General features: G+C 35.2%; 2 protein-coding genes across 4 annotated transcripts in view; one reads left to right on the top strand and one right to left on the bottom strand.

The window, feature by feature from the left end:
- Positions 1–25,454, top strand: part of LOC134843552 (cilia- and flagella-associated protein 65-like) — a 340,046-nt gene that overhangs the window by 252,455 nt on the left and 62,137 nt on the right. The gene's annotated exons all lie outside the window — the stretch shown is intronic.
- The window catches only part of LOC134843554 (protein disulfide-isomerase A3-like), a 494,465-nt gene continuing 489,681 nt past the window's right edge, over positions 20,671–25,454 (bottom strand). For all 3 annotated transcript variants that reach the window (XM_063859671.1, XM_063859673.1, XM_063859670.1), the window contains 2 exons: positions 21,349–21,557; positions 20,671–21,206 (listed from right to left, as the gene is read on the bottom strand). In XM_063859671.1, the coding sequence (XP_063715741.1) occupies positions 21,074–21,206; positions 21,349–21,557 (342 nt within the window). In that variant the 3' untranslated portion in view covers positions 20,671–21,073. The remainder of the gene's footprint in view (positions 21,207–21,348; positions 21,558–25,454) is intronic.

Here is a 25,454-nt window from a genome sequence, read left to right as displayed (position 1 = left end):
AAGTTTGGAGAGCCAGTACTGATAGGCACTGGATTGGACAAGAGAGTGAGGAAAGAGCTGCGAGAAGATGTTTAGCCTAAGGAAGCAGACGCAGGATACTTGCTACTGGAGTATTTTGAAGATGCGATGAGAGCACACTCGTCGGCACCATCCTTAATGGCGAATCCTTTTGTCAAGACGGCGGGACAGTATCTGTTTCAACGTAGCCTGGCGGGAGTGGCATTCGAGGCGTTGACTTCATGTGACAAATTCAGACTGGGCAATGCGGGTATGCGCGTGCACCAAATGTTGGTGCAACACATTGCTCCAGATAACTCGGGATTGAGTCTAGCGAGGAGGAAAGATGCCACCTGCTTCTTGAGATGGATACTGTCAGTGATGTCTGATACCCTCGACCTGACGTGCCACCAGAGAGCGATAGGAAGTAAGACGTTGGAAAGGAGAGTCGCCACCGTCATCTTGAATGTGTACCAGAGTACTGGGATCGCCAAGAGGGATGGCTCAAGGCAGTATCTAGAGAACCACGGACAGCTTGATGAAATACGGAGGTTCTCGAACAAGAAAATCGGCGAGGATCACGATGTGCATCACAACCTGGCTCTGGCAGAAGATTACGCGAGGCCAAAAAACGGGAGGAGTATCAATATGTGTCTGGAGTGATGGCGATAGCATACAACTCTTTCTTGGACTCAGAAGCTGGTAACGCTTGCATGAATTTTGAAGCGGTGGAGTTGTTAAAGTTCTGGACAGAGAAAATAATTGAGATTGACCCAACGGAAAGGGAAAGACCGAGCCTATGTCTGCTACTGGAGAAGATGCCGGAAACGTGCAGAGTGCCGCGTCCAACTAAGACTGGGAAGCGGAGACGACGTGTTGTCTACAAAATTGGGGACCATTTGGAAATTATTGAGACAATTTTGGTGCCCACATCCCCACGCGAGCCTCATCGAGGAAGTTACGGAGCGGATAAGATTGTCGCCAGCGAAAGATGAAGATCTGGGGAATTTGAATATAGTGCACAAATTATTCCTACCTCATCAAGGGCAATCGGAGGGAGCAGCGATTAAGCTGGACAAGCTAGTAAAGAAGATGGAGCTGGGCAGCTGTCCGGACCTGGCATGTGGAGGAGGATAGCATTCCAGCGATGGGCGCTCCTGTGTCAGAATACAATCCTTCCAGTGGGAGGACTTAGCCAATTGATTCGGTGTCATCACGGAGAAGGAGAAGAGTGAGGTGCAGATGATGGCTGAGTGCTACGCGAGCAAAACTATAAATGTAGCGACGGCCTTGTTTTTTTCTCGAGGATCGCAGTTTGCAATCTCTGGAGATGCTGGAGTATGAACACCATTTGGTGACATTGCTAAGCGTGGCGTCTTGGCCAGGAGTGTTGCAAATGATTCACAAGCACATCAGAGGATGGAAGATCGGTCTTGAAGTGGAGATGGGATTTGCTGTGAGCGAGGCCTACAATCTACCCACGAATGCGAAATCTCTGGTGGGATCAGTCATGGCCAACCTGTACGGAAGCCATTAGCCACTACACATGGCGATGGTGGAAGCATCATCTAGTCAGAGGGTGTTATTCGACAAGACTTTTTCGGAGCCCAAGTCTGTACGATTGGCACGAACGTCGCACCACTCTCACAAGTTGTTGCGGAAGATACTTGGATTTATTCCACATCATTCCAATTTTTGGGATTCCATCAATTTCAAATACTGACCAGTTTTTGAGATTGATGGAATCCCATAAACTGACCTAATTTGGCGATATGCTGTGTGTTTCATAAACTCTCAACTCAATGACTAAAATATTGAATTTATTCGGAGTTGAGTTTCCAAAATACTGAAAGATGACATCCACCGAATTAGGTAACCAATGTTTTGAGACTTGTTCTTGGATTCCACTGACAATGATTAAGTCTTTGCTTTTAACTTCCGCATTGCTAGATATAAGAATTCCAGCTCAGCTTTTAATTGTTCATATGCAAGTTCAGTATTGAACAAAATTCGGAATCCCCTTACAGTTTGCGGAATCCACTTACATTTGCGGATTCCGCTTACATTTTGCGGAATCCACTGACAGTTGAGGAATCCAGAAAAACTAGCTATATATGCTTGTTGCGGAATCCGCAGCGAAACAAATGTGCCGACAAGATTTACGTTACAGGTATATGTATGCGGAATCCACTGAAGTTTTGTTTGTGGAATCCACTTACATTTTGAAACATATTTTAAGACTGGTCTCCGGAATCCAGGAACATACAGACACAAAATTTTGCTCCTATACAGTGCACAGTTTGGCCTCGTAATGTAAATTTTGTACTCTTTAAAAAAACTTTGGTGTATTTCGAGCGAGTAGAGAACTACTCGTTTGCTTAATTCCTTCAAAAATCGACTTAAAATTTTGAACCAAGTTTTCTCAACATTGTATGAAAAATAAAACAAACCGAAAGAAAAAAAACTTTCAACCCATTCTCATTGGTCAGAGCAGCAAGGCGGAAGGCGACTCAAGACAAAATTGATCAGTTTATACAATTAATTCTGAATATCAGACTTCTTGGATTTCAATGTTGTGGATGAATTTGCAGGGTTTGAAACAGGGGCGCTCTTGTGTCAGAATACAAACCTTCCAGTGGGAGGACTTGGCCAATTGATTCGGTGACATCACGGAGAAGGAGAAGAGTGAGGTGCAGTTGATGGCTGAATGCTACGCGAGCAAAACTGTAAATGTAGCGACGGCCTTGTTTTTTTCTCGAGGATGGCAGTTTGCAATCTCTGGAGATGCTGGAGTCTGAACACCATTTGGTGACATCGCTATGCGTGGACTCTTGGCCAGGAGTGTTGCAAATGATTCATAAGCACATTAGAGGATGGAAGATCGGTCTTGAGGTGGAGATGGGATTTCCTGTGAGCGAGGCCTACAATCTACCCACGAATGCGAAATCTCTGGTGGGATCAGTCATGGCCAACTTTTACGGAAGCCATTAGCCACTACACATGGCGATGGTGGAAGCATCATCTAGTCAGAGGGTGTTATTCGACAAGGCTTTTTCGGTGCCCAAGTCTGTACGATCGGCACGAACGTCGCACCACTCTCACAAGTTGTTGCGGAATATACTAGGAGCAGTGCCTGTAGATCTAAGAGAAGACTTGAGTGAGCAGAAACACTCAAGTCAGTCGAGTGAATTAAAAACGCTCGAGTGAATTAAAAGAACCAACAGATATTACGAAATTGTAATCAATTGATCGCAAAAACACAGTTAAGTTCTTTGTTATTGAGTACAACAAGACTTCCATTTTCGTCAAAATCATTAAAAAGTTTAAATTATAACATGAAGGCTAGATAGACTTTAAAGTCAGCCACGAAATTTTAAGTCGTCATTCAAACTATTGAGAGAAAACTCAATTGAAAAAAATTGCTGTTTTTTATGAATGTGGTCACAGCGCTTTGGGCTACAACTAGGGTTTTCAAATGCTGCCAATTATTTCCAATTGACTTTTTTTCTACAATTTTGTATAAAAATCTCTCGTCACAAAAAAGAAAACTCATTAGAAAAAAGTTTGATACATCCATAACTTGATAGATAATAGGGATAAAAAGATACATCCATAATCTGTTAAAATTATTTATAATGAATCTAATAATTTGCGAGCCTTTAAGTTGCAGCTATACTCACGTTATTAGATACGGAGGCAAATATTCTTAACAATTACGGAAGTATCTATTCATTAATTGACTAGTATATATATTAGATAATTAATGAATAGGTACTTCCGTAATTGTTAAGATTATTTGCCTCCGTATCTAATAACGTGAGTATAACTGCAACTTAAAAGCTCGCAAATATTTAGATACATTATAAAATAGTTTTAACAGATTATGGATGTATCTTTTTATCCCTATTATCTATGAAGTTTTTTCTAATGAGTTTTCTTTTTTGTGACGAGAGATATTTATACAAAATTGTAGAAAAAAAGTAAATTGGACATAATTGGCAGCATTTGCTATTGTAACGAAAGAGATATATAAGTTAGAAAAAGAGTAACGATAGAGCAAGTTTTAAGAACACGTTTCTTTTAAATATTTTGTATATAGAAATAATTGGCAATGAAGCATAAATGAAGCTCCAGAAACATGTTTTTCCGCGCTGAAATTACATTACGAGGTCAAACTGTGCACTCTCTGCATTGTAAGCGGAATCCGCAACCGGCCAAAATCATATTTGTTGCGGAATCCGCAACATGGCTACTTTTCTTTGATCTTCTAAGCTGTTTTGGATTCCACAAACAAATACCTAAATCATTTTACCGCTCAAAATCGCTCGAAAAATAGGCGAATTCGCGGAATCCGCAACTGTATTTGCTGAATCCAGAACAGTTTATTGAATCCACAAACAAATGATAAAAAATTTGTATCGTTAAATTGAGCTGATACGAAATCCGCAACTGTAAGTGAAATCCGCAAATTGTAAGTGGAATCCGCAATTTGTAAGTGGAACCCGCATTTTATTTGCGGATTCCCTTCACAAAAATCTATATGTGCAGTAGCCTTTAAAATTAAATCTTTTAAATAAATGAATTGATTTCACTGGAATAGAAATTTACTAGAATCGAAATTTACTAGAATAGATCAGTGTTTGGGATTAATGGAATCCCAATTACTGATTAGTATTTGGGACCGATGAAATCCCAAGCACTGAACTAATCGACAATCTGCTATACGTTGGTTTTCTAATCACTCAACCTAATGACTCCAAATAATGGATAGATTTACTGGAACAGAAATTTACTAGAACATATCAGTGTTTGGGATTAATGGAATCCCAATTACTGATCAGTATTTGGGATCGATGAAATCCCAAATACTGAACTAATTCGACGATTTGCTATGCGTTTTTTTTCTAATCACTCTCAACCTAATGACTCCAAATAATGGATAGATTTACTGGAATAGAAATTTACTAGAACATATCAGTGTTTGGGATTAATGAAATCCCAAATACTGAACTAATTCGACAATGACTCCAATTAATGGATTTATTCCACTTCATTCCAGCTTTTGGGATTCCATCAATCTCAAATACTGACCAGTTTTTGGGATCGATGGAATCCCAAAAACTGACCTAATTTGGCGATATGCTGTGTGTTTCATAAACTCTCAACTCAATGACTCAAATATTGAATTTATTCGGAGTTGAGTTTCCAAAATACTGAAAGATGACATCCACCGAATTAGGTAACCAATGTTTTGAGACTTGTTCTTGGATTCCACTGACAATGATTAAGTCTTTGCTTTTAACTTCCGCATTGCTAGATATAAGAATTCCAGCTCAGCTTTTAATTGTTCATATGCAAGTTCAGTATTGAACAAAATTCGGAATCCCCTTACAGTTTGCGGAATCCACTTACATTTGCGGATTCCGCTTACATTTTGCGGAATCCACTTACAGTTGAGGAATCCAGAACAACTAGCTATATATGCTTGTTGCGGAATCCGCAGCGAAACAAATGTGCCGACAAGATTTACGTTACAGGTATATGTATGCGGAATCCACTGAAGTTTTGTTTGTGGAATCCACTTACATTTTGAAACATATTTTAAGACTTGTCTCCGGAATCCAGGAACATACAGACACAAAATTTTGCTCCTATACAGTGCACAGTTTGGCCTCGTAATGTAAATTTTGTACTCTTTAAAAAAACTTTGGTGTATTTCGAGCGAGTAGAGGACTACTCGTTTGCTTAATTCCTTCAAAAATCGACTTAAAATTTTGAACCAAGTTTTCTCAACAATGTATGAAAAATAAAACAAACCGAAAGAAAAAAACTTTCTACCCATTCTCATTGGTCAGAGCAGCAAGGCGGAAGGCGACTCAAGACAAAATTGATCAGTTTATACAATTAATTCTGAATATCAGACTTCTTGGTTTTCAATGCTGTGGATGAATTTGCAGGGTTTGAAACAAAGTTAGAGATATTTTTTTCTTTATGATAACTTGAAAAACTTAAAAATAATTCGAATGCCTTGAGCTCATGCTGAAATGTTTTTTTGCTTGGCTTGTTAGGTTTTTAAATGATAGTTTTTGTGGAAAAGCAATTCATGTTATCTCTAAGGTGAATTTTTTCTACGCACAACGCTTATTGTTCAAATTTTCACTTTAATTTCAACGTCATAGAAAAAAAAACTTAAATTTAGGAACAATTGTGTGTTTAAATGCAGTTCTACTTGCGGCCAAAAATTAATTTTATTGCAATCATCTTGAAACACACTCAAAAAATTAAAAAGCGTTTTTGTGACCATCGACAAAAATGGCAGAGCTGTTGTGCTCGGGTAGTTTCTTTGTCGCATTTTTTCAATTCTTCAACTAGCAGCATTTTTAAAATTTTTATAGTGAAGAAAATCTGCGCCCTGTAGCTTAAAATTGAAAAGATATTTTACTTTCAATCATTTATGGGGACTTTTCAGATTAAAGTTTATCAGCTTGCGACAATCATTCTGAGTGAAAATTCAAAAATTGTCCGAGCAGGATCGTCCGTGTAAAAGTTGTCTGGTTAACAGGTGTCTCAGAGCGGAATTATTGTTTTAATGTTATTATCTTCTATTTATGTTGAAATATTGTAGTTGTTTTACGCTAAATGTTAATACAGAATGAGAAAAATTCTCAATATTAGACTACTACTTTAAGCAGCAAAAAGCAGTCCTAACTGTCATGCAGATAAGTTTCAGTAGAATATTTTCCTTGTAAAAACAAAAAGTTTTTAAAGCTTTGTTAGCAATTAGAATATTGCAATATTCTCTTTAACGGTATCCAGCCACAGAGGAACAAATGTTTTTGCAAAATCGGAGCTTCCGTTCTGTCGAATGATTTCATTGTATCGGTTGATGAGGTGAAGGTTTTTCCTTTCTATTGCGAACGGTAAGCACTTTAGGGCTAAATAGAAATCATGTTGCATTTTCTCAAAATCAAGAGTATATGTTTGTCTTTTTCCGACAAAATTGGATACGCGAAAACCGCAATCGTGTTCCAGTTTTTTATTTTCTATCAAAAGTAGTTCAACTTCTTGAGAGCAATTGACTGAATGGCAGTAGTTTTTTTGAAACTCTTCGAAAAATGCGTCAAATTTCTTGGATGCGTACTCGTGATAGAATATGTCATCCTCGTGAAATTTCAAAATAGCTGAGATATTTTCAGTTGATAATTGAAATTTTTCCGAGTGATGTAAACGTTTAACATATGCAAAGTCAGATAAAGGTAGGCACGTCATTTTGTGAAGGGCAACTAAACCTTCGTTGAAACGTTCGACGGGTATTATTAAATCGAATTCGTCAACAACTTCGCGCGCACATTTCTCAAATTTGTATCCAAACGTTCCAAATTTGTGACAACTACTCAATATAAAGTAAGACATGTGCCCGTCGCCATATGTTAAACCTTGCAGAGACCTGTTTTTGGTCGTTTGTAAAGTTTTGTCAATTTGTTTTTGTGAATACATATTCATTCGATTCGAATACTGAATCCAAGATATAATTTGGCTCTCAGGGCTTCGCACCGAAGATAGCCACACAAATTCGCTCTTTGGAAACAGTTTACGAAAATCTTCTAAATTATCTAGTGGCGTGTGATCCAAAAGGAACCCGTAATTTGTGAAACTTTTTTTCACGTCTTCTTTAATTGTTTGCAAGTTACGCGGGACTTCGTATTTGTGATAATGGAATGCTATACGCAGGAGAATACTGTCTAAAGTTGTACTAGCCACCTTCATGTTTTTCAAAAACATAACTTTGTCTTTTATGCAAAAATCCTGTGGAGTGTTTTCAGTCTTCGTTTTTTCTGAGAAGGAGTCGTAGCCAGGATTCCCATGGTCGGTAATTTCCACGAAGGAACTTTCGTTAAAGAAAATAAAGTATTGATGTATGAAAAGTACAAAAAATAAAAGAACAACTATACGAGAGAATAATTTAAACTTTACCATTTTATTTAGCGAATTTAAGAAAGCGTTCACGTTTTAATGGCACGCTCAATACAAAATTGCTACTTAGTACAATTGAAAGAAGAAATTGACAAAAATTAACTAAAAGCCACAAAACAATTTTCAGAGCTTCTAAAGAACGTTGTTTTTTAATTTCTCTTGTAATTTTTTCAACATTTTACTTTTTAATAATGAGAAAAAAGCATGATGGAAAGTCAAATAATCATCATTCGTTCGTTGAGAAAAACATTTACAATTAAGTAAATATCGCAGTCTTTGAATGACAAGACAACAACAGCTTAAGCCTCCGAAAAAAAGTTTGGGGCTCCAATTAGAAAATGTATTCATTATTGAATATTTAAAGAAATATAAAAGCACTGAAAACATTTTGAGGGACTTGAACGTTATTTACCTCTCTGATTGCCATGGAAAAGGAAAGTTTTGCAATGATGAGTTTCATATTCAATTTCGATAACAGGAAAAGGAACACTTAATTTGGAGAAAACGCTCAATTAATTGACATGAAGGAGGTTAAAAATATATATAGAAAAAAAATTAAATTGTGAGGCTTTCAGTGAATTTTCTGACTGCAGTTTAGCGTGTCCCAGGGCGCATTTGATGAAAAGAAAAAATAACCTTAAAAACGTATTTTTTCAGTTTTTTATGCTTTCATCCTGCACGCAATTTTTTGAAGCAAGTGATATTTGCCACTGTCATTCTAAAAACTGAATCCCCTATCTATACTCAAAAAGTTAGAACTGACTTTACTAAAAATTATCGAAGGCATGATTTTCACTTCATTTTTCTGTAAAAAAGGCCCATTCTGAAATGAATTCATTCAATTAATCAATAGAATGTTTGAGTTAATTGAATCAATGAGTCTTTTTATCCGGACTAAAAAGAATAGTCGGACGAAAAAGACAAGGCGAAAAAAAAACAGCTATGGATCGTAATGGCTCAAAATTTTGAGAATATGGCAGAAATCTTGGTTTTTTTTGTTTTTTTTTTTTGGAATGTTGATCAATTAGTGATCAATCAGCAAACTGAATTTAGAGGAGAGCAAAAAAATTGTGCTTGAGAGGATAAACATTTCTAAGCACAGCAAAAGATTACTCGCACTGCGTCACTCGAATGAATAATGAGTGATTTTTAATGTTTATACAAATACTTTGAAGCTCGTAAATCCAAAACTAAAAATGGAACTTTAAATTGTTGTTGACAATTTAAGCAAAATAATATTAAAATTTCGAAATAAAACTAAAAAATCACTCGCATTTTGTTACTTCACGAATAATGAGTCATCATATAAAGTTTGTACAACTACTCGGAAATTGCTTCCTAAATCAAAAATTAAAAAGGGAACTTTATTGTTGTTGATAACTTAAACAAAAGAATATTAAAATTTCAAAGCAAAACAAAACAGTAACAAATTACAATTTCAGAGCATATTACCAAGGTTGACCTCCTCGAACCAAAAAATGCTTATCATACAATTCCATACGACAAAATTGCTCATCATACAGTTTCATTGACGAAGCGTATGGAAAAATTGTTCCATTTATGAAAATCGTACGAAAAGCAGTTTTTTATAGTCAAAATTCAGATTTCAGGGGAAAAAAAATCTCGAGAAGTCTTTTTCAGATTTTTTAATTTTGTATTAACGTAGTCCACTTTGAATTTTTCTTGAAAAAGAAACAAAATTGACTTAAATTTTTTGTGAAAAAATAAAACAGAAATTTTTTAATGCTTTTTATTGTAAGATATTCTACAAGTTGTCTAAAAAATTAGGCCAGGATTTTCCCAAGGAAAACTTTGGACTTAATCTACCCATTATACTAAAATTTCCGTTCTCCTGATTTATACAACTAGCTGAAAAATTTTAGAATGGCAACCTGTAAAACCATATACTGGAGTCCTAAATTTTAACGATCAGGTCACAAACAACAAACATCGAAATTTTGGAACTGAAACAAAAATTTTGGAACAAACAAAAACTGATCTTTTTGCAGCTTCAATTACGAAAACTGCGAAAGTTTTTAGCTAAAGAACTAAGAGCTGTTAAAGAACTAAGCGCGTTGTCAAGCTTTGTACTTAGGGGAGTATTGATCGGGTAAAAATGTTTTAAGGTTAAATTGCTCAGACACACGTAAAGCAAAGCATTTTTACATAAAACTTTTGAGTTGTGATAAATACATACACTTCAATTTAATTTCAAAAGTTAAAAAATGAAGAAGCAAATGCGCAATTGTCTAATAATTTGACTATTCCATTGTGCAACTATGGTGTAAAAGTTGATCTATTTTCTTCCTTAATTTTCCACTCGTAGATGTTCAATTGTAACATTATAAGAAAAATTTGTCAACTCCAAATAAAAATGAAAACAAATGTGCCAAGAAAAACGAGTGAAAATTCTGTCAATTGAATTTATTCTACCAGTGTTGAATTAAGTTTTTTTAATCTGTTGCTAATAAAAACTATTTAGGGCTAGTTTCGAATCATTGGGCATTTTTTTCCGCAAAAGTAGATATAAATCGTAATAACTTTTGACAAATAAATGATCAAAACCCACTAAATTGACTATGAAAAGCTCAAATAATTTGTCAAAAACGTTTTTTTTGTTTCCAAATTTTTCGATTTTTGACCACAAAAAATAGTTAAAAATGAAAAAATTGATTTTTAAAAACCGTGCTAATTTTTTGTAATCATAGACACTATGAATATATTATGAAAGGTTTTTATCACCAAAGATCAAAAAGTTACCCATTTTGAGAAAAGCCCAAAAAACCTATTTTTGGCTCCCTAGGAAAAATGGAAAAATCGGGAAAAATGTTTGTATTCAAAAACTGCAATCTCTTGTTTCCGATTTCTCGTTTTCCAGCAATAAATAACTTTTTATAGTCAATTATGGGGTTCTGAAGATTCCCTGTATTGGTTAATCAATTCGAATGAAGCTTCAATTTTCTGATACGCGTTGCTTAGGAAAAAACTGACCCGGCTCGTAGTATTGTCGAATCAATCCTCTTCTAAAGTTTATAAGAACATTAATCCTGAAATTAACTAGTGGGTTGATTAGACAGACATTTTAGGACACTTTTGCGGAATTTGTCTAAGATAGGAACTAAATGTCTAGGAGATAAAACTGCCCAGACACGCGTAAACAACTCGAATAGGAATGTAGGCAGACTAATAGATTTAATTACTGCGCTAAAAGAGGCGAAGATATTGCGTGAGGAATGTTTTCTTACTAATGAATAAAAATCTTGAATATTTTTATTGAAAAATTTATGCTTTACTGCTAACATCTTTGTTAGACGTTAAAACATTACACAAAGAAGAGCAATTCTAACTGAAATGCAAATTAGCTTGTGTAGAACAAATTGCTAGTATAAAAACAGGTGTAAGAGCTTTCAAGACAGTTAGAAAACTGAAGTATTCTCCTTAATTGTTTCCAGCCACAGAGGAACAAATGTTTTTGCAAAATCGGAGCTTCCGTTCTGTCGAATGATTTCATTGTATCGGTTGATGAGGTGAAGGTTTTTTCTTTCTATTGCAAACGGTAAACACTTTAGGGCCAAATTGAAATCATGTTTCATTTTACCAAAATCAAGAGTATATGTTTGTCTTTTTCCGACAAAATTGGATACGCGAAAACCGCAATCGTGTTCCAGTTTTTTATTTTCTATCAAAAGTAGTTCAACTTCTTGAGAGCAATTGACTGAATGGCAGTACTTTTTTTGAAACTCTTCGAAAAATGCGTCAAATTTCTTGGATGCGTACTCGTGATAGAATATGTCATCCTCGTGAAATTTCAAAATAGCTGAGATATTTTCAGTTGATAATTGAAATTTTTCCGAGTGATGTAAACGTTTAACATATGCAAAGTCAGATAAAGGTAGGCACGTCATTTTGTGAAGGGCAACTAAACCTTCGTTGAAACGTTCGACGGGTATTATCAAATCGAATTCTTCAATAACTTCGCGAGCACATTTTTCAAATTTGTATCCAGCTCTTCCAAATTTGGCACAACTCCTCAGTATAAAATAGGACATGTGTCCGTCGCCATGTGTAAATCCTTCCAAAGATCTGCTTTTGGTAGTTTCTAAAGTTTTTTCAAAGTTTTTTTGTGAGTACAGGTTCATTCGTTTCGTGTACTGAATCCAAGATACAATTTGGTTTTCAGGGTTTCGAACCGACGATAACCACAAAAATTCTCTCTTCGGAAACAGTTTTCTAAAATCTTCCAGAAAATCCAGCCCCGTGTGATTTAAAAGGAAACCGTAGTTTGTGAAATTGTTTTCTTTAATTGATTGCAAATTTAGTGGGACTTCGTATTTGTGGTAATGGACCGCTATTTGTAAGAGAACACCAAATAAAGTTGTTCCTGCCACCTTTAAGTTTTTCAAAAACATTATTTTGTCCTTTTTATTTTTGCAAAAAAAATTTGCAGTATTTCCAGCTTTTGTATTCTTTGAGAATGGGTCGTAACCAGGATACCCATGGTCGAAAATTATCATAGACAAACTATAGTTCCAGAAACGAAAGTCTTCATGAATAAAAAGCACAATAAACAACAGTGGAACTATACCGGTCAATAACTTAATCTTGACCATTTTAGTGAGCGCATATAATTGAAAGCATTCTTTTTTAAAGGCTGGAGAAAGCAAGTTATGAGTGCTAGATGTTTAATATAATATCGTTAGTTAGTTCAATTGAAAAAAAAACTGAAAAAAGGTATACCAGTCAGCTAAATACTTTTTAGCGCCTTTGATTGAAAAAGTTCATTTTTTACTTTTCTTTTAGCTTTGTATGCATTTACTTTTTGAATGATATGAAACAGCATGACATTAAGACAGATAATTAAAGTTAAATTTTTTTTACAAATTAGATGATTGTTCATTATCATTATATCGTTCAGAAACTTTTTTACGACTAAATAAATATCGTACCCAGGCCCAGCAATCTTTGTCAAATCTTGAAGAAAAATCTTTGAAAAGTTGGAAAAGCCTAGTCAGGTGGCAAATATCTTAAATATATTACTAGAATTTTTTTTAATCTGGAGATTGCGAGCGCATAAAGGCATGACACCAGAGATTAAATAATCAAAAACAAAATTTAAAATTAGTTGGAAATTTTCGAAACAATCTGTTGATTTTCAGCTACAAGACAACTCAAGGCAATAAATCAAATAAATTGAAGCATTAATAAATCATATGAACCTAACTACATGAGCATTAGAATAAGGCATTGCTGCTATGCATTATATTAATTACAATTAATTTGGAGAAAACACCTTGAAAAGAGTCTGAAAGGTGGAAGTCAACAGGACTCAAATTCTGGCCTCTGGATAAAAATTTGCTCACCTTGTAAACAGGACATAACAAATCACAAAACTTGATTGCTAACTTTTCATCCACTTTAAAGCAAGCAACAAAGAACAATGACAATATGTAGAGCTTTACTTCTTTTTTTCTAAAGCCTGAAAAAAACTCTGTAAAATTGTTTAATCCAATTTTACACTCCCTCCTACGGAAATACAGGTTGAATAATTATTTTACTTTTACACTATGCAAAGTTAGGTTACTAAGCCAACAAAAAATATTTGCCGAAACAATTGAGGCCAGCTCGATTTTTTAAGCAAAAAAAAATAATTAACAAAAACACAGATTTAGTAAATGTTTCAATTAAAGGAATACTCTGAGACTACCTTCAATTTTTTGAAATTTGTTTTCAGCTCAAAAAACTTTTGTGATAACGGAAACTAAGCTGGCAAAACATAATCAGCCTAACGATAACGATAAGCCGACATTTATTTTGAAACGGAATTTTCAGTTTGAAAAAAAGTTCCAGACGGACGCGAGGTTAGGAAATTGGTTGTCCCAGGCGTAATCGTTACCTCTAATAAAGTGTTCCAGAGGAGCCCCGAAATTTCAAATTAATTACACAGTGGCGAAAGAGTTAAGAAACGCAGAAAAAAACAGAAAAATTTCGCGAACAATTTAGGATTGAAAATTTCATCACAGAGGCGAAGCGGAGCTTCGCACCACTTGTGATGTAGCACAATAATAAAAAATAACATAAAAAAAGAAGTATGAAAAATGTTGGAAATGAAAAACAACCAAAGTTTTCGTATGTCTCAAAAAAATAACTAAAAATAGCTAAAGCTGGAGGTAGGTGTTTTAATAACTTTGCGATGAATTGGGTAATTTCAAAAACTGAACTTAGCTCAAAACCTCTACTAAACAAAAAAGAAGGGTGAAATTTATGAGATATCAAAATCTTCACAAAAATCACCTTTTTTAAAAACAATTAAGGAGCTGCTGTTTTTTCAAGAAAAAATTTCGAAGCTAAATTATTCGATTGAACCTTTTCGATTTAACGCAAAATTTCAGATTGCAGAGGGTAGTTTTCGAGAAAACTAAAGTAGTTTCAAAAAACGTTACAAAATAATCATTGTCTTTTCCTAGGGTCCTAAATTTTGTGTAGAAAATTGGGTTTAAATGATTATGCAGGGCACTCCTCACGTATTGTTTCAATTGACCCAAAACTCAGATTTGCGAGGGTAGTTTTTGAGAAAAATTCGAAAAACAGTCAAAAAATTTAAAACATTTGACTTCTCCGATTGCCATAACTTTTTGTATAAATATTTGATCGTAGCCAAACATGCAGGGGACTTGGAAAAAAGCTCAGATTCGAGCGGGTAGTTTTTGAGAGAGGGTCAAAAAGAATCGAAAAATGATCAAAAATCCAACTGATTTTTTTTTCGATGGCCCTGCCCTCACTTTTGATTTAAGAAAAATGGGCTTAGTTGATCATGCAGGGGCGCTTCCCACAAACAACCGTTTCAGTTGCACTAAAAACCTCATTTTGTATTTGAATTTATTGAAAAGCAAGCAATTTAGAAAAGTTATTGAAACATTCAATACATACAGCAAGTAAGCCCAAAAAATTGAACCAACAGACAATTGGAAAAAAGTCAAACACGCAAGAAAACAAAGCAGCGAGAAGTCGCATTCGAATGTTTCAGATTGCAGAGGGTGGTTTTCGAGAAAATTAAAATAGTTTTAAAAAACTTTACAAAAATAATCATTGTCTTTTCCTAGGGTCCTAATTTTTGTGTAGAAAATTGGGCTTAAGTGATTATGCAGGGCACTCCTCACGTATTGTTTCAATTGACCCAAAACTCAGATTTGCGAGGGTAGTTTTTGAAAAAAATTCGAAAAACAGTCAAAAAATTTAAAACATTTGACTTCTCCGAGTGTCATAACTTTTTGTATAAATATTTGATCGTAGCCAAACATGCAGGGGACTTGAAAAAAAAGCTCAGATTCGAGCGGGTAGTTTTTGAGAGAGGGTCAAAAAGAATCGAAAAATGATCAAAAATCCAAATGATTTTTTTTTCGATGGCCCTGCCCTCACTTTTGATTTAAGAAAAATGGGCTTAGTTGATCATGCAGGGGCGCTTCCCACAACCAACCGTTTCAGTTGCACTAAAAACCTCATTTTGTATTTGAATTTATTGAAAAGCAAGCAATTTAGAAAAGTTATTGAAACATTCAAAACATACAGCAAGTAAACCCAAAAAATTGAACCAACAGACAATTGGAAAAAAGTCAAACACGCAAGAAAACAAAGCAGCGAGAAGTCGCATTCGAATGTTTCAGATTGCAGAGGGTGGTTTTCGAGAAAATTAAAATAGTTTTAAAAAACTCTACAAAAATAATCATTGTCTTTTCCTAGGGTCCTAATTTTTGTGTAGAAAATTGGGCTTAAGTGATTATGCAGGGCACTCCTCACGTATTGTTTCAATTGATCCAAAACTCAGATTTGCGAGGGTAGTTTTTGAGAAAAATTCGAAAAACAGTCAAAAAATTTAAAACATTTGACTTTTTCGAGGGCCATAATTTTTTGTATAAATATTTGATCGTAGCCAAACATGCAGGGGATTTGAAAAAAAAATCTCAGATTCGAGCGGGTAGTTTTTGAGAGAGGGTAAAAAAGAATCGAAAAATGTTTTTTTTTCAATGGCCCTGCCTGAAACTTTGATTTAAGAAAAATGGGCTTAGTTGATCCTGCAGGGGCGCTTCCCACAACCAATCGTTTCAATTGCACTGAAAACCTCAGTTTCTTGAATTTATTGAAAAGCAAGCAATTTAGAAAAGTTAATGAAACATTCAATACATCCAGCAAGTAAACGCAAAAAATAAACCAACAGACAATTTGAAAAAATCAAACACACAAGAAAACAAGTGCGTCGAGAAGTCGAAAATAGAAGTTGAGCATACTTTTCTTGGCCTTACACCTTTTTTTGTTCGATAGTGGAATTTACCTTCTTTTCAACAACACAAATGAACAAAATTTAAAAAGACATCAAAAATTAATCCACAAAAACTCAAACAGACTTTTTCCTTAAAATAAAAACAAACAAATACAATCACCAGGACCTATATAAGAGCAAAAACCACTTCCAAGCCCAAAATCGTTCATTTGTTGCCGCATTTCAGCTTTCTTTTTTAGAGAAGGCAATGTTTCGCTTAAAACAATAGAAAAATTTAAAATTATAAGAGTGTCTTCACTGCGTTCGATGGCATTTAAAACCACCGGTATTTCAATCAACTAATACAAAAACTCTTTCCGGCAAACTCAATTGCTGAAGTGATATTATACACAGAGGCGAAGCTGAGCTTCCCACCACTTGCGATAAAACTAGGTTTATCAATAAAAAAAGAAAACAGTGAAGAAAAACATGCACAAAAACAAGAACGCAAAATCAGTATCGGAACAAAGTTAACCAAGCGGTGACAAATACAAAAATACTTGAAAATACAGAAACACATCAATCCGAAACCTTTTTATCTATTCAAACATATCTGAAAATTTCTACAGTCCCCTTGCCCTGAAACACACAGAGGCACTTAAAAGGCACACACAAGACGCAAAAAGAGACTAAGCCGATATAAACACAAACGCGAAGATTATCGTCGCATACACAAGCAAAAATGGGACCGACAATGCTACTGGGAAAAACTGAATGGGTAAAACTTTGAGTCTACAAAATTTCCTTAGTGACGCACGCCAATTATGACGCATTAGCAGTACCAGTCAAATTGAAAAAAAAAGAATTTACAAATTAACATGCCTCAATTTATACAGCAGTCTATGGAGCACTAATAACCTGAAAAAAAATGTAATAAAATTAAAAAGAATTTTTTTAATTTGAGTTTTTTTTTGTGAAAATCAACCCCTCACGCCATTCGCTTCTAGTAACAAATCAATTGCGGCAAAACAGCTTCCTTCAACCAATTTGGAACGATTTCTACGACGGATCAAATCTCCGCTTACGCGTTAATAGCGCGAAATATATCGCAATTATAAATACCCCATAACTTATCGCAATTGGTAATTATTAAACCCCATAACTTTACAAAAAATGATCACAGGTGAAATATTTTTCCAAATTGAAGCTCAAGACAACAATACTTTTCGCAGGATATTAAAAAATCCCACCAAAATGGCTAGTTAAAAAGTCGAACTTTGTCTGAAAAAAACCACCCCAAATATTCCGTTACTTTCGTTACAAAAGTCAGACCATAAATAGTCTGTGTTAAAATCCTTAGCATTGGCTGCACTTAAAAGTGAGTTATTGATCAAAATGATCCTTTTCAAAATGAACACATTTTATTGCAACAACATTTGCGACTTAGGCTGGAAAAAAAAGTAGTTCATACTAAAACACATGCATTGCTTGTGTAAACAAATGAAAACGAGTTAAGCCGAAAAATAAGTGAAAAATGCAATTTCAACAAACCGAGTGCTTAAAATCCAGCTAACTGAACAAAAAGCAAGGAACATAAAAATTGAGTTTCCCTTAAATAAAGACCCAAATTATATAACCAATCTGATAAAAAAATAGGCCAAAATAATTCATGTCAAAGTTTTTCCAGGCAAAACTAAAAAAATAGAAATACGAAGTCAAAGTAAGTAAAAGTACAAATGCCAGGAGTAAATTACTTACCAAACGCAACCTAGAGAAAAGTGCGCTCAGCAAAAAAAAACGATTCCAAGATCAACTATGCAGACAAAAGATAAGCAGGACAAAATCAGCTCACTCGAACCTTGCATTTTTACCGTCCCAGGCGCATTCGTACCTCCAGGCTAAGTGGGTCAAGAACGCTAAGAAAACTAAATTAGCTATGAAAACAGGTACCACTAGAGATGAGTACTATGAACCTAGTTGTTTACGGGAACTCCTTATCCCGACACAGATGTTATATTAAATTTATGATCAAATTAAAATATGAAGACGGACCATTAAAGAAAAAGTGAGAGAAATAGCATACTATGAGTTCAGCCATTATGCCAATATACACATTTCTTAATTATTTTTTTTTGTGGAGAAAAAGTGCCTCAATCACAGTCGAGAACAGATCAAATTGCGCCTCGGATCACCTTCAGTTCGACTAAGCGGTAGAGATCTCAGTCAACCACCAATTGCTCCTCAGAAATGCGGTTTAAATCAATTATATGTAGTATGTTGAGCAAATTCACCAATCTGAACATCTTTGTTCTTTATAACTTGCAGCGAAAATTTGCAGCGAATATAACTTGCAGCGAAAATATAACTTGCAGCGAACACAAGGCTTAATAGAGGGCAAAACTTAAGGCATAGCCAACAGACCGTTAGAAAAGAGCTACGAAAGAAAAAATACTCCCAGAAAGCTCTTTGCTTTTTAAAAAGCTTATGATAGGTGCGTTTTTGATAGTTAACCCAATTTGAGAACACTAGATCAATAGGTTATTCTTTAATTCCGCTGGGAAATCTGACTAAAAATTTCTACTTTCGACGTGTTTCGTGACCTTTATACTTTTGCTGTTCGATAAAGGAGTTTGCCTTCCTTTCTTTTGATAAAAGAAATGAAATGAACTTGAAAAGAAATCAAAAGTCATGCCGCAAAAAATTAAAACTGAGCGTGAACAAAATTTAGATTTTTTTCCTGAAAAAACACCAAGACCTATATAAGAGTACTAAAGAAGAGAATGTCATTTTAAAAATTATTCAGCAAGCTTTGAGAATCAAAATCGGAGCGACATTTAAGGCGGAAAACTTTCGTCGACCCTCCTTAAGCCAAAAATAAAGCTAGTCATTAAAACTAGTTTCCGAGAAAAATCAAAGAGTGTGACAAAACGGTCGAAAAGTCACAAGCATGACTTTTTTCTTATTTTTCTCGTACAAAAATTGACAATGCCGCTAAAACCAGAAAGCTTCCCGCAACGCGTATTTTCCATTGAACGCACATTCTAAGACTTGGGTGAAAAACCCCTTCTACTCAATGAAACCAAAACCTCAGATTTAGGAGGGTAGTTTTCAAAAAAGGTCAAAGATTTCCGGAAAACGTTCAAAAATCGAAAATTTTGCTTTTCCGAGGGTCATAACTTTTTGTAAAAAAAAAACAGCTAACTAACACTTGGAAAAAAGAAATGAACGCAATGAAACTGAAACAAAAGCTGACTTGTTTTTTTTTTTCAAAAATCTTCAGCTTTTGAATGGCCTTGAAGCTCTTTGAATTTGTAGAACAATTTATGTTGGACACTTTTTTGCTAAAATAACCCAATTTGAGAAAACTGGAGCAATAGGCATAACTTGTACTTAACTGGGATATCTGATAATTAATTTCCATTTTCTAAATTAGAAGTAGATCACATTTTTCAAGACGTTTACATTTTTGCTGTTCGATTGTTGACAATGGAAATGCACTGAACTTGAAAAGAAATCACAAGTCAAGCCGCGAAAAATCAAAATTGAACTTGAAATTTCAAAAACTTTTTCCTGAAAAACTGATCAGCAAGAACTATATAAGAGTCCTCAATACGTTCGTTACTCTATAAAAATGGGCGCAATCGCTTCTACGAGGCAGCTACCTACAACACGTCCTTTCCATTGAACGCACAATCTAAGATTTTGGTGTGTAGTTTTCGAGAAAAGTTTAGGAAAAACGGTTAAAACATCGGAAAATTATATATTCTGAGAACCGTAAATTTTCGCGTAAAAAATTTGTGCTTAGCCGTTTATGCATGGGACCTTCACACAAACTATTCTATGCGTTGAACCCAAAATCATAGATTTGTGGGTTAGTTTTTAAGAAAATTTAATCAAGCCAAAAATTTTCCCCACACTTTTTCGAAGGCTGTAGAAAGTGTGGTAAGGTAAAAAGAGACAAGGAGATTATGCAGGCACACAGGGGAAAGGACGGATTTCCAATTGGTACCAGTTTTTTTTTGAAAATTGGTAGAGTAATTTAAGAAAAAACTAAATTTTTGTACAAAAAAGTGAATATATTTCCCAGGCGTCTCAAAAAAATTCATTTAGAACCCGACCCCATACATTTTCATAATACCTGTTTTTATCAAACAGGAATTGCAAGACTTATCAAAAACACAGGACAAATCACCAAAACCTATTTAAGAGTACTCACTACACGTTTATTTCTTTTAATAAATCGTGACTTTTTGCCACAAAACGACCTAATTAAATGAATGTTCACTTCATGCTTCATTTTTCTGTAGTTGAATGGTATTCAATCAAGCATTTTTCTGTAGTTGAATGGTATATCGGACGTTGGGTTACATTCATTTTGCACCATGCCCTAATTAAACTATGACAGGAAGGCTTCTCTGAAAGTCGACCTTTTCCATCGACGTTGATAATAAAATTGTTCAAGTTTCATTTGAATACAAATCCAACAAAACTCACGCACTCTCTCGTACACGAATATTATAATTTACTTTTAAATAGCCACCAACTGAATGAACGGAAAAGGAGGTCGAATGAGACAACGGCAACGACAAAAACAATAACAAATATCATGGATGAAGCCCTCTTATAGTACACTATTAGTTAGATTAGACAATTTACATGTGTTCATATTAAATACAGTGAATGACTTTTCGCACAGTAAATCGTTGTCCAGTAATCAGCATTAGAGTATTTAAGATCAGTCACCATCCATAGTTGAATTAATGATAAATCAAGTCTACTTTTGATCAGTTCTTGGCTTTAACTAGAGCTGTTAAAGCTCAACTGCCGCGTAGTCCTTGTTTGCTGTGTTTACAACTCGTCTTTCAATTTATTCGAAGACTCTTTCTTAATGAAAGAGAGGAAGTCTTTCACCTCTCTGGCTCCCTCGTACTTCTTCGGACTGTCCTTCTTGCCCTTGGGAGCCCAGTAGATGGTTGGGAACCTTAAACACCACTCAATATAAATACATTTTAATGCAGTGGTGCTACTACCATGGTACTACAAAGTAGATGATTTGGAATATTTATCTTTCGCTCAATAATAAATAAAAATGGGAACCACAGTTCATTGAAACTTCAACTGACCCCCGGACATTGTATGGAGGCGGGACATCATTGGCAGTGGCGTCCATTTTGGCAATCACCACTGAGTCCTCTCCAGTCAATTTCTCTCCCAGTTCGTCGTACTTGGGCGCCAGACTCTTGCAGTGTCCACACCAGGGAGCATAGAACTCAATCAGCACATCTCGTTCGGCATCATTCACGATCTCATCAAACGTCTTTGCGGTAACAACCTGTAATCAATTTAATAGTGTTCGAGCTCATTGCACGTCAAGTTGAAGGTTAAGTATAGTTAATAGACACAAACGTCATTCCTTCGCTTTCTTTTTCAACTATAAATAACCAATTATTACAACAAAATCTAGCAAACTTTGATTCATAGTTCCGGTAAAATGAATGTTTTTAAAAATGAATGTTTGTGCCTTCCTATGAGCAGAATCAATCAGTCAATTTGCCTTACGTTCAAAAAATGAACTGAAATTTGAAAAAATCAAAACTCAAACCGCGAAAAAATAAATTTGAGCCTGAACAAATTTAACGACTTTTCCTGAAAAAACCAACAAAACATCATCGCGACCTATATAAGAGTCTGAACTACGTTCATTGACTCTTAAACAATTTAGCTTGCAAGTTAAAAAATTAATTTCCACTTCAAGTAAACTCAATATAGAAATCAAGTAAATGACTAATTAGATGCTCTGACCAAAAAATCTCCATAAATAGTCATAATTATCTAGATATTTTTGGTCTGAGCAAAAACTTAATCAATACTTACAGTTCTTTGTATTGATTCACTTGAGTCATAAAATCTTTTGATTGGTTTTTTATATTGACCCTTCCACTTACAACACTACATATCTTGCTACTTTTTCAATAGATCAATTAATTGCTTCGCTCCTTCAGAGCATGATCTCATTAGAAGTCTTAGCTAGTTCAGTTTTCATGTATAATTGTTGAGTGACATCATGTATGTAGCTAATGTAGATTCTCACCACAACGAAATAAGAATGGATATAAAATGCGGTTTAGAAACAAGATTGCACAAATGTTGGTTAGCAAATTCTAATTTACAAAACCAACTGTTTCCCGCTGTCATTGTCAGCGAAAAATGCATTTTCAAGCACGCTTTAGAACCAGCAAAGAGCTTTTTCAGCTGCTTTGAATAATTTTTATTGCGCAACTGTCATAACTATACAACACTATTTTACGTCTCGCTTTTTCCAGTCGAAGAGCTAGGCTAAAGCGAGAAAGACAACAAACGCTGCTTATATTAGTTTCATTCAATCTTTTGTTCTTGTCTTTCTAATTAATGATTCAGAGTGGTTTATTCGGAGGCAGTCGCAGCTGTTTTTCCTTTTTGCACAGTGCCGTAAAAACAGGTGCACTAAAGGAACATCGCATGGGTTGGTTTTAGGAAGATTTAATATGTCACAGCTACTATCCTGATTGGGGATTTAAATAAAAAGCTCAGTTTAGGTGGAGGAATGCAATCGATTTATATATGATTCACTGTTAATTAAAAACAAGGATAGTCGGATAACGAACTGCAATCTGTGCATAGAAAGTTCACAATCTTTATATGAAGAAGTTTTTTAAAAATAACGAAAACTTCATTATCAAATTTCTCATTGCTTCTAAACACACTGCTTTTTTGTTAGGAGGGTGAGCTAATCAGATAAACAGCTGACAAAATCAATACTTCAAAAGTCGAAAAAAATGCATTAGAGCCAAATTGGAGTTCAGGCTCAAATCAAATTTGATCTGAAATCAGACCCAATTTTTCAACTATTTTTTGAAATTCCGATGGAAAGATCTTGAATATGATACCACACTTGAAGCCCTACGAGCAGTCTGCTACAAAGACATAATCAGTCAATGAAATTATTACATGGCAAGTTGAACCGCGTAACCTACTCACACGAAAATTGTAAGATTCAAATGTGATAACTCTAGTAACCAATTTCAAGAGTTTCGATCAGTTTCTGCAGTGAAAAAGTGATTGGAACATTCTTTCTGCAGCTAACAAGCACTCTTCGTTAATAAACATTTCAATGCAATGATCTGCATCTAACTAATATTTCTACCACTGAGTTCAAGAAAGAGTGGCAAAACCAGTCATCATCATCATCATCATCATCATCATCACCATCATCATGGGGATCAAGAGACAAGCTGGAATACCAGATTTCATTGGCAGACAACCGTAACACAAATTCCTTGTTCAAGTATTACAGGTCGTTCAACAAATCTGCCTTACCGTCTAAGATTCATTTCAATTCATTAATAGCTCAAGGTGACTCAGAACAAGCTGACTTATTCGCCAATTATTTTTCATCTGTATATAAGGTTTCTACAGAATTTGACCCAAGCTCATTGTCATTCGAATCCGAACTGCCAATCGTCGACAACATTATTTTTGAAGACAGCAACGTAATGCAGATTTGTAATGGCTTACATGTTAACAAAGCAAGCGGACCTGACTCATTGCCGGCCTCCATATATAAGCACACATCTTCATCTATCTCAAAATCTCTCTGTCAGCTGTTCAGGAAAATACTACAGACCTCCTTGTATCCTACAGCGTGGAAATTAGCGCATGTAATCCCAATATATAAAAAAGGTAGCAAGGCAGATGTCAAAAATTATCGGCCGGTATCACTGTTACCGATTTGTTCAAAAATATTTGAGCGTTGTATCTTTATTGATTTGTATAATCACTACAGTGGCTGGTTTCATGACGCACAGTTTGGTTTTCGGAAAAATAGGTCACCTACCATACAATTGATAATTTATCTGGACACCGTTTACAAATTTGTCAACAACGGTCAACCTGTAAACGTTATTTACACTGATTTTGAAAAGGCCTTCGATCGTGTAGACCATGGAATCCTACTACGCAAACTGTATTCAACAGGTATTAGAGGAAAGTTATTGTCTTTGCTACAGTCATATCTTTCTAACCGCACTCAAGTTGTCAAGGTTAGGAATTCGCTTTCAAAGGGGATTTTGATATCCAGTGGAGTACCACAAGGAGCACTTTTATCAGCACTCCTTTTTCTCGTTTTCATTAACGACCTTCCGAGCTCGTGTTCCTTTTCATATTCCTTGCTTTGTGCAGATGACGCAAAGTTTATAAGTTTCGACCGCTCCCCTGAAGCATTCCAAAGTGATCTGAACTCTGTCTTCGACTGGAGTATCCAGAACAAAATCCCTTTTAATTTACAGAAATGCTCTCATTTATTGTTCAGTGGCTCCTATACTGGTATTTATTTTGATGATAATGTTATTCCTCCTGCTCTTGTACATAAAGATTTGGGGTTAGTCATAACAAGTAACCTCGACTGGACACTCCACATTACTACTATAATTAATAGTGCCATGCGAGTTTTCCAAATGGTGAAACGTAGCTCACCTTTCTTGCCGGTATTCAGTAAGCTGAACATCTACAAGAGTATGATTCTTCCCAAGCTGCTTTATAGCTCGAGTGCATTCGGTCTTAACGTTACAGGAATGAAGCGAATTGAAGGCTTTCAAAGAAAGGTATGCCGATGGATAACACCAGGCATGAATTACAAAGACGCTTTGAAATTTCTTAATATCTTACCTTTGCCTTTCTTTATTCAGCTTAATGACTTACTGCTTTACAACAAAATTTTAACTGGTCGTTATGATTATGATTTTTCTGATGTAATATCACCATTGTCTACCAGAAGCTGTCGGTCCGCTTCGTTCCAGGTGACTCGGCCAAGGAGAAGACAATGTGAACACAACTTCTGGTTCAGAACTGCACGCTTAATTTCTCTAGCACCGCCTATCATTGACGTCTTCAACAGTGACGGGTTTAAGAGTCGCTGTCTCAAATGGACGTGGCGCTACTTTGACCAATATTTCAATCCTGACAACTCATGTACCTGGAAACTCTACTGTGACTGTACCCGGAACAACTGTAGACTCATTTCCAATCGACTTACTTAGGGGAAAACCCCTTGCAACTCTGTTGCTAAATCTATAATAATAATAATAATAATAATATAGCCCTACATTTTGAAGAGAAAACAAGCAGCGTGATAAAACATGAATTAAAGTTGAAATTTCTATTTACTCCAAAAACAAATGGCTTCAAATGTAAG

This window comes from Symsagittifera roscoffensis, chromosome 4 (genome assembly GCF_963678635.1).
Source record: "Symsagittifera roscoffensis chromosome 4, txSymRosc1.1, whole genome shotgun sequence".
Classification (NCBI taxonomy): Eukaryota; Metazoa; Xenacoelomorpha; order Acoela; family Convolutidae; genus Symsagittifera; species Symsagittifera roscoffensis.
This window is presented reverse-complemented; position numbering and strand designations above follow the sequence as displayed.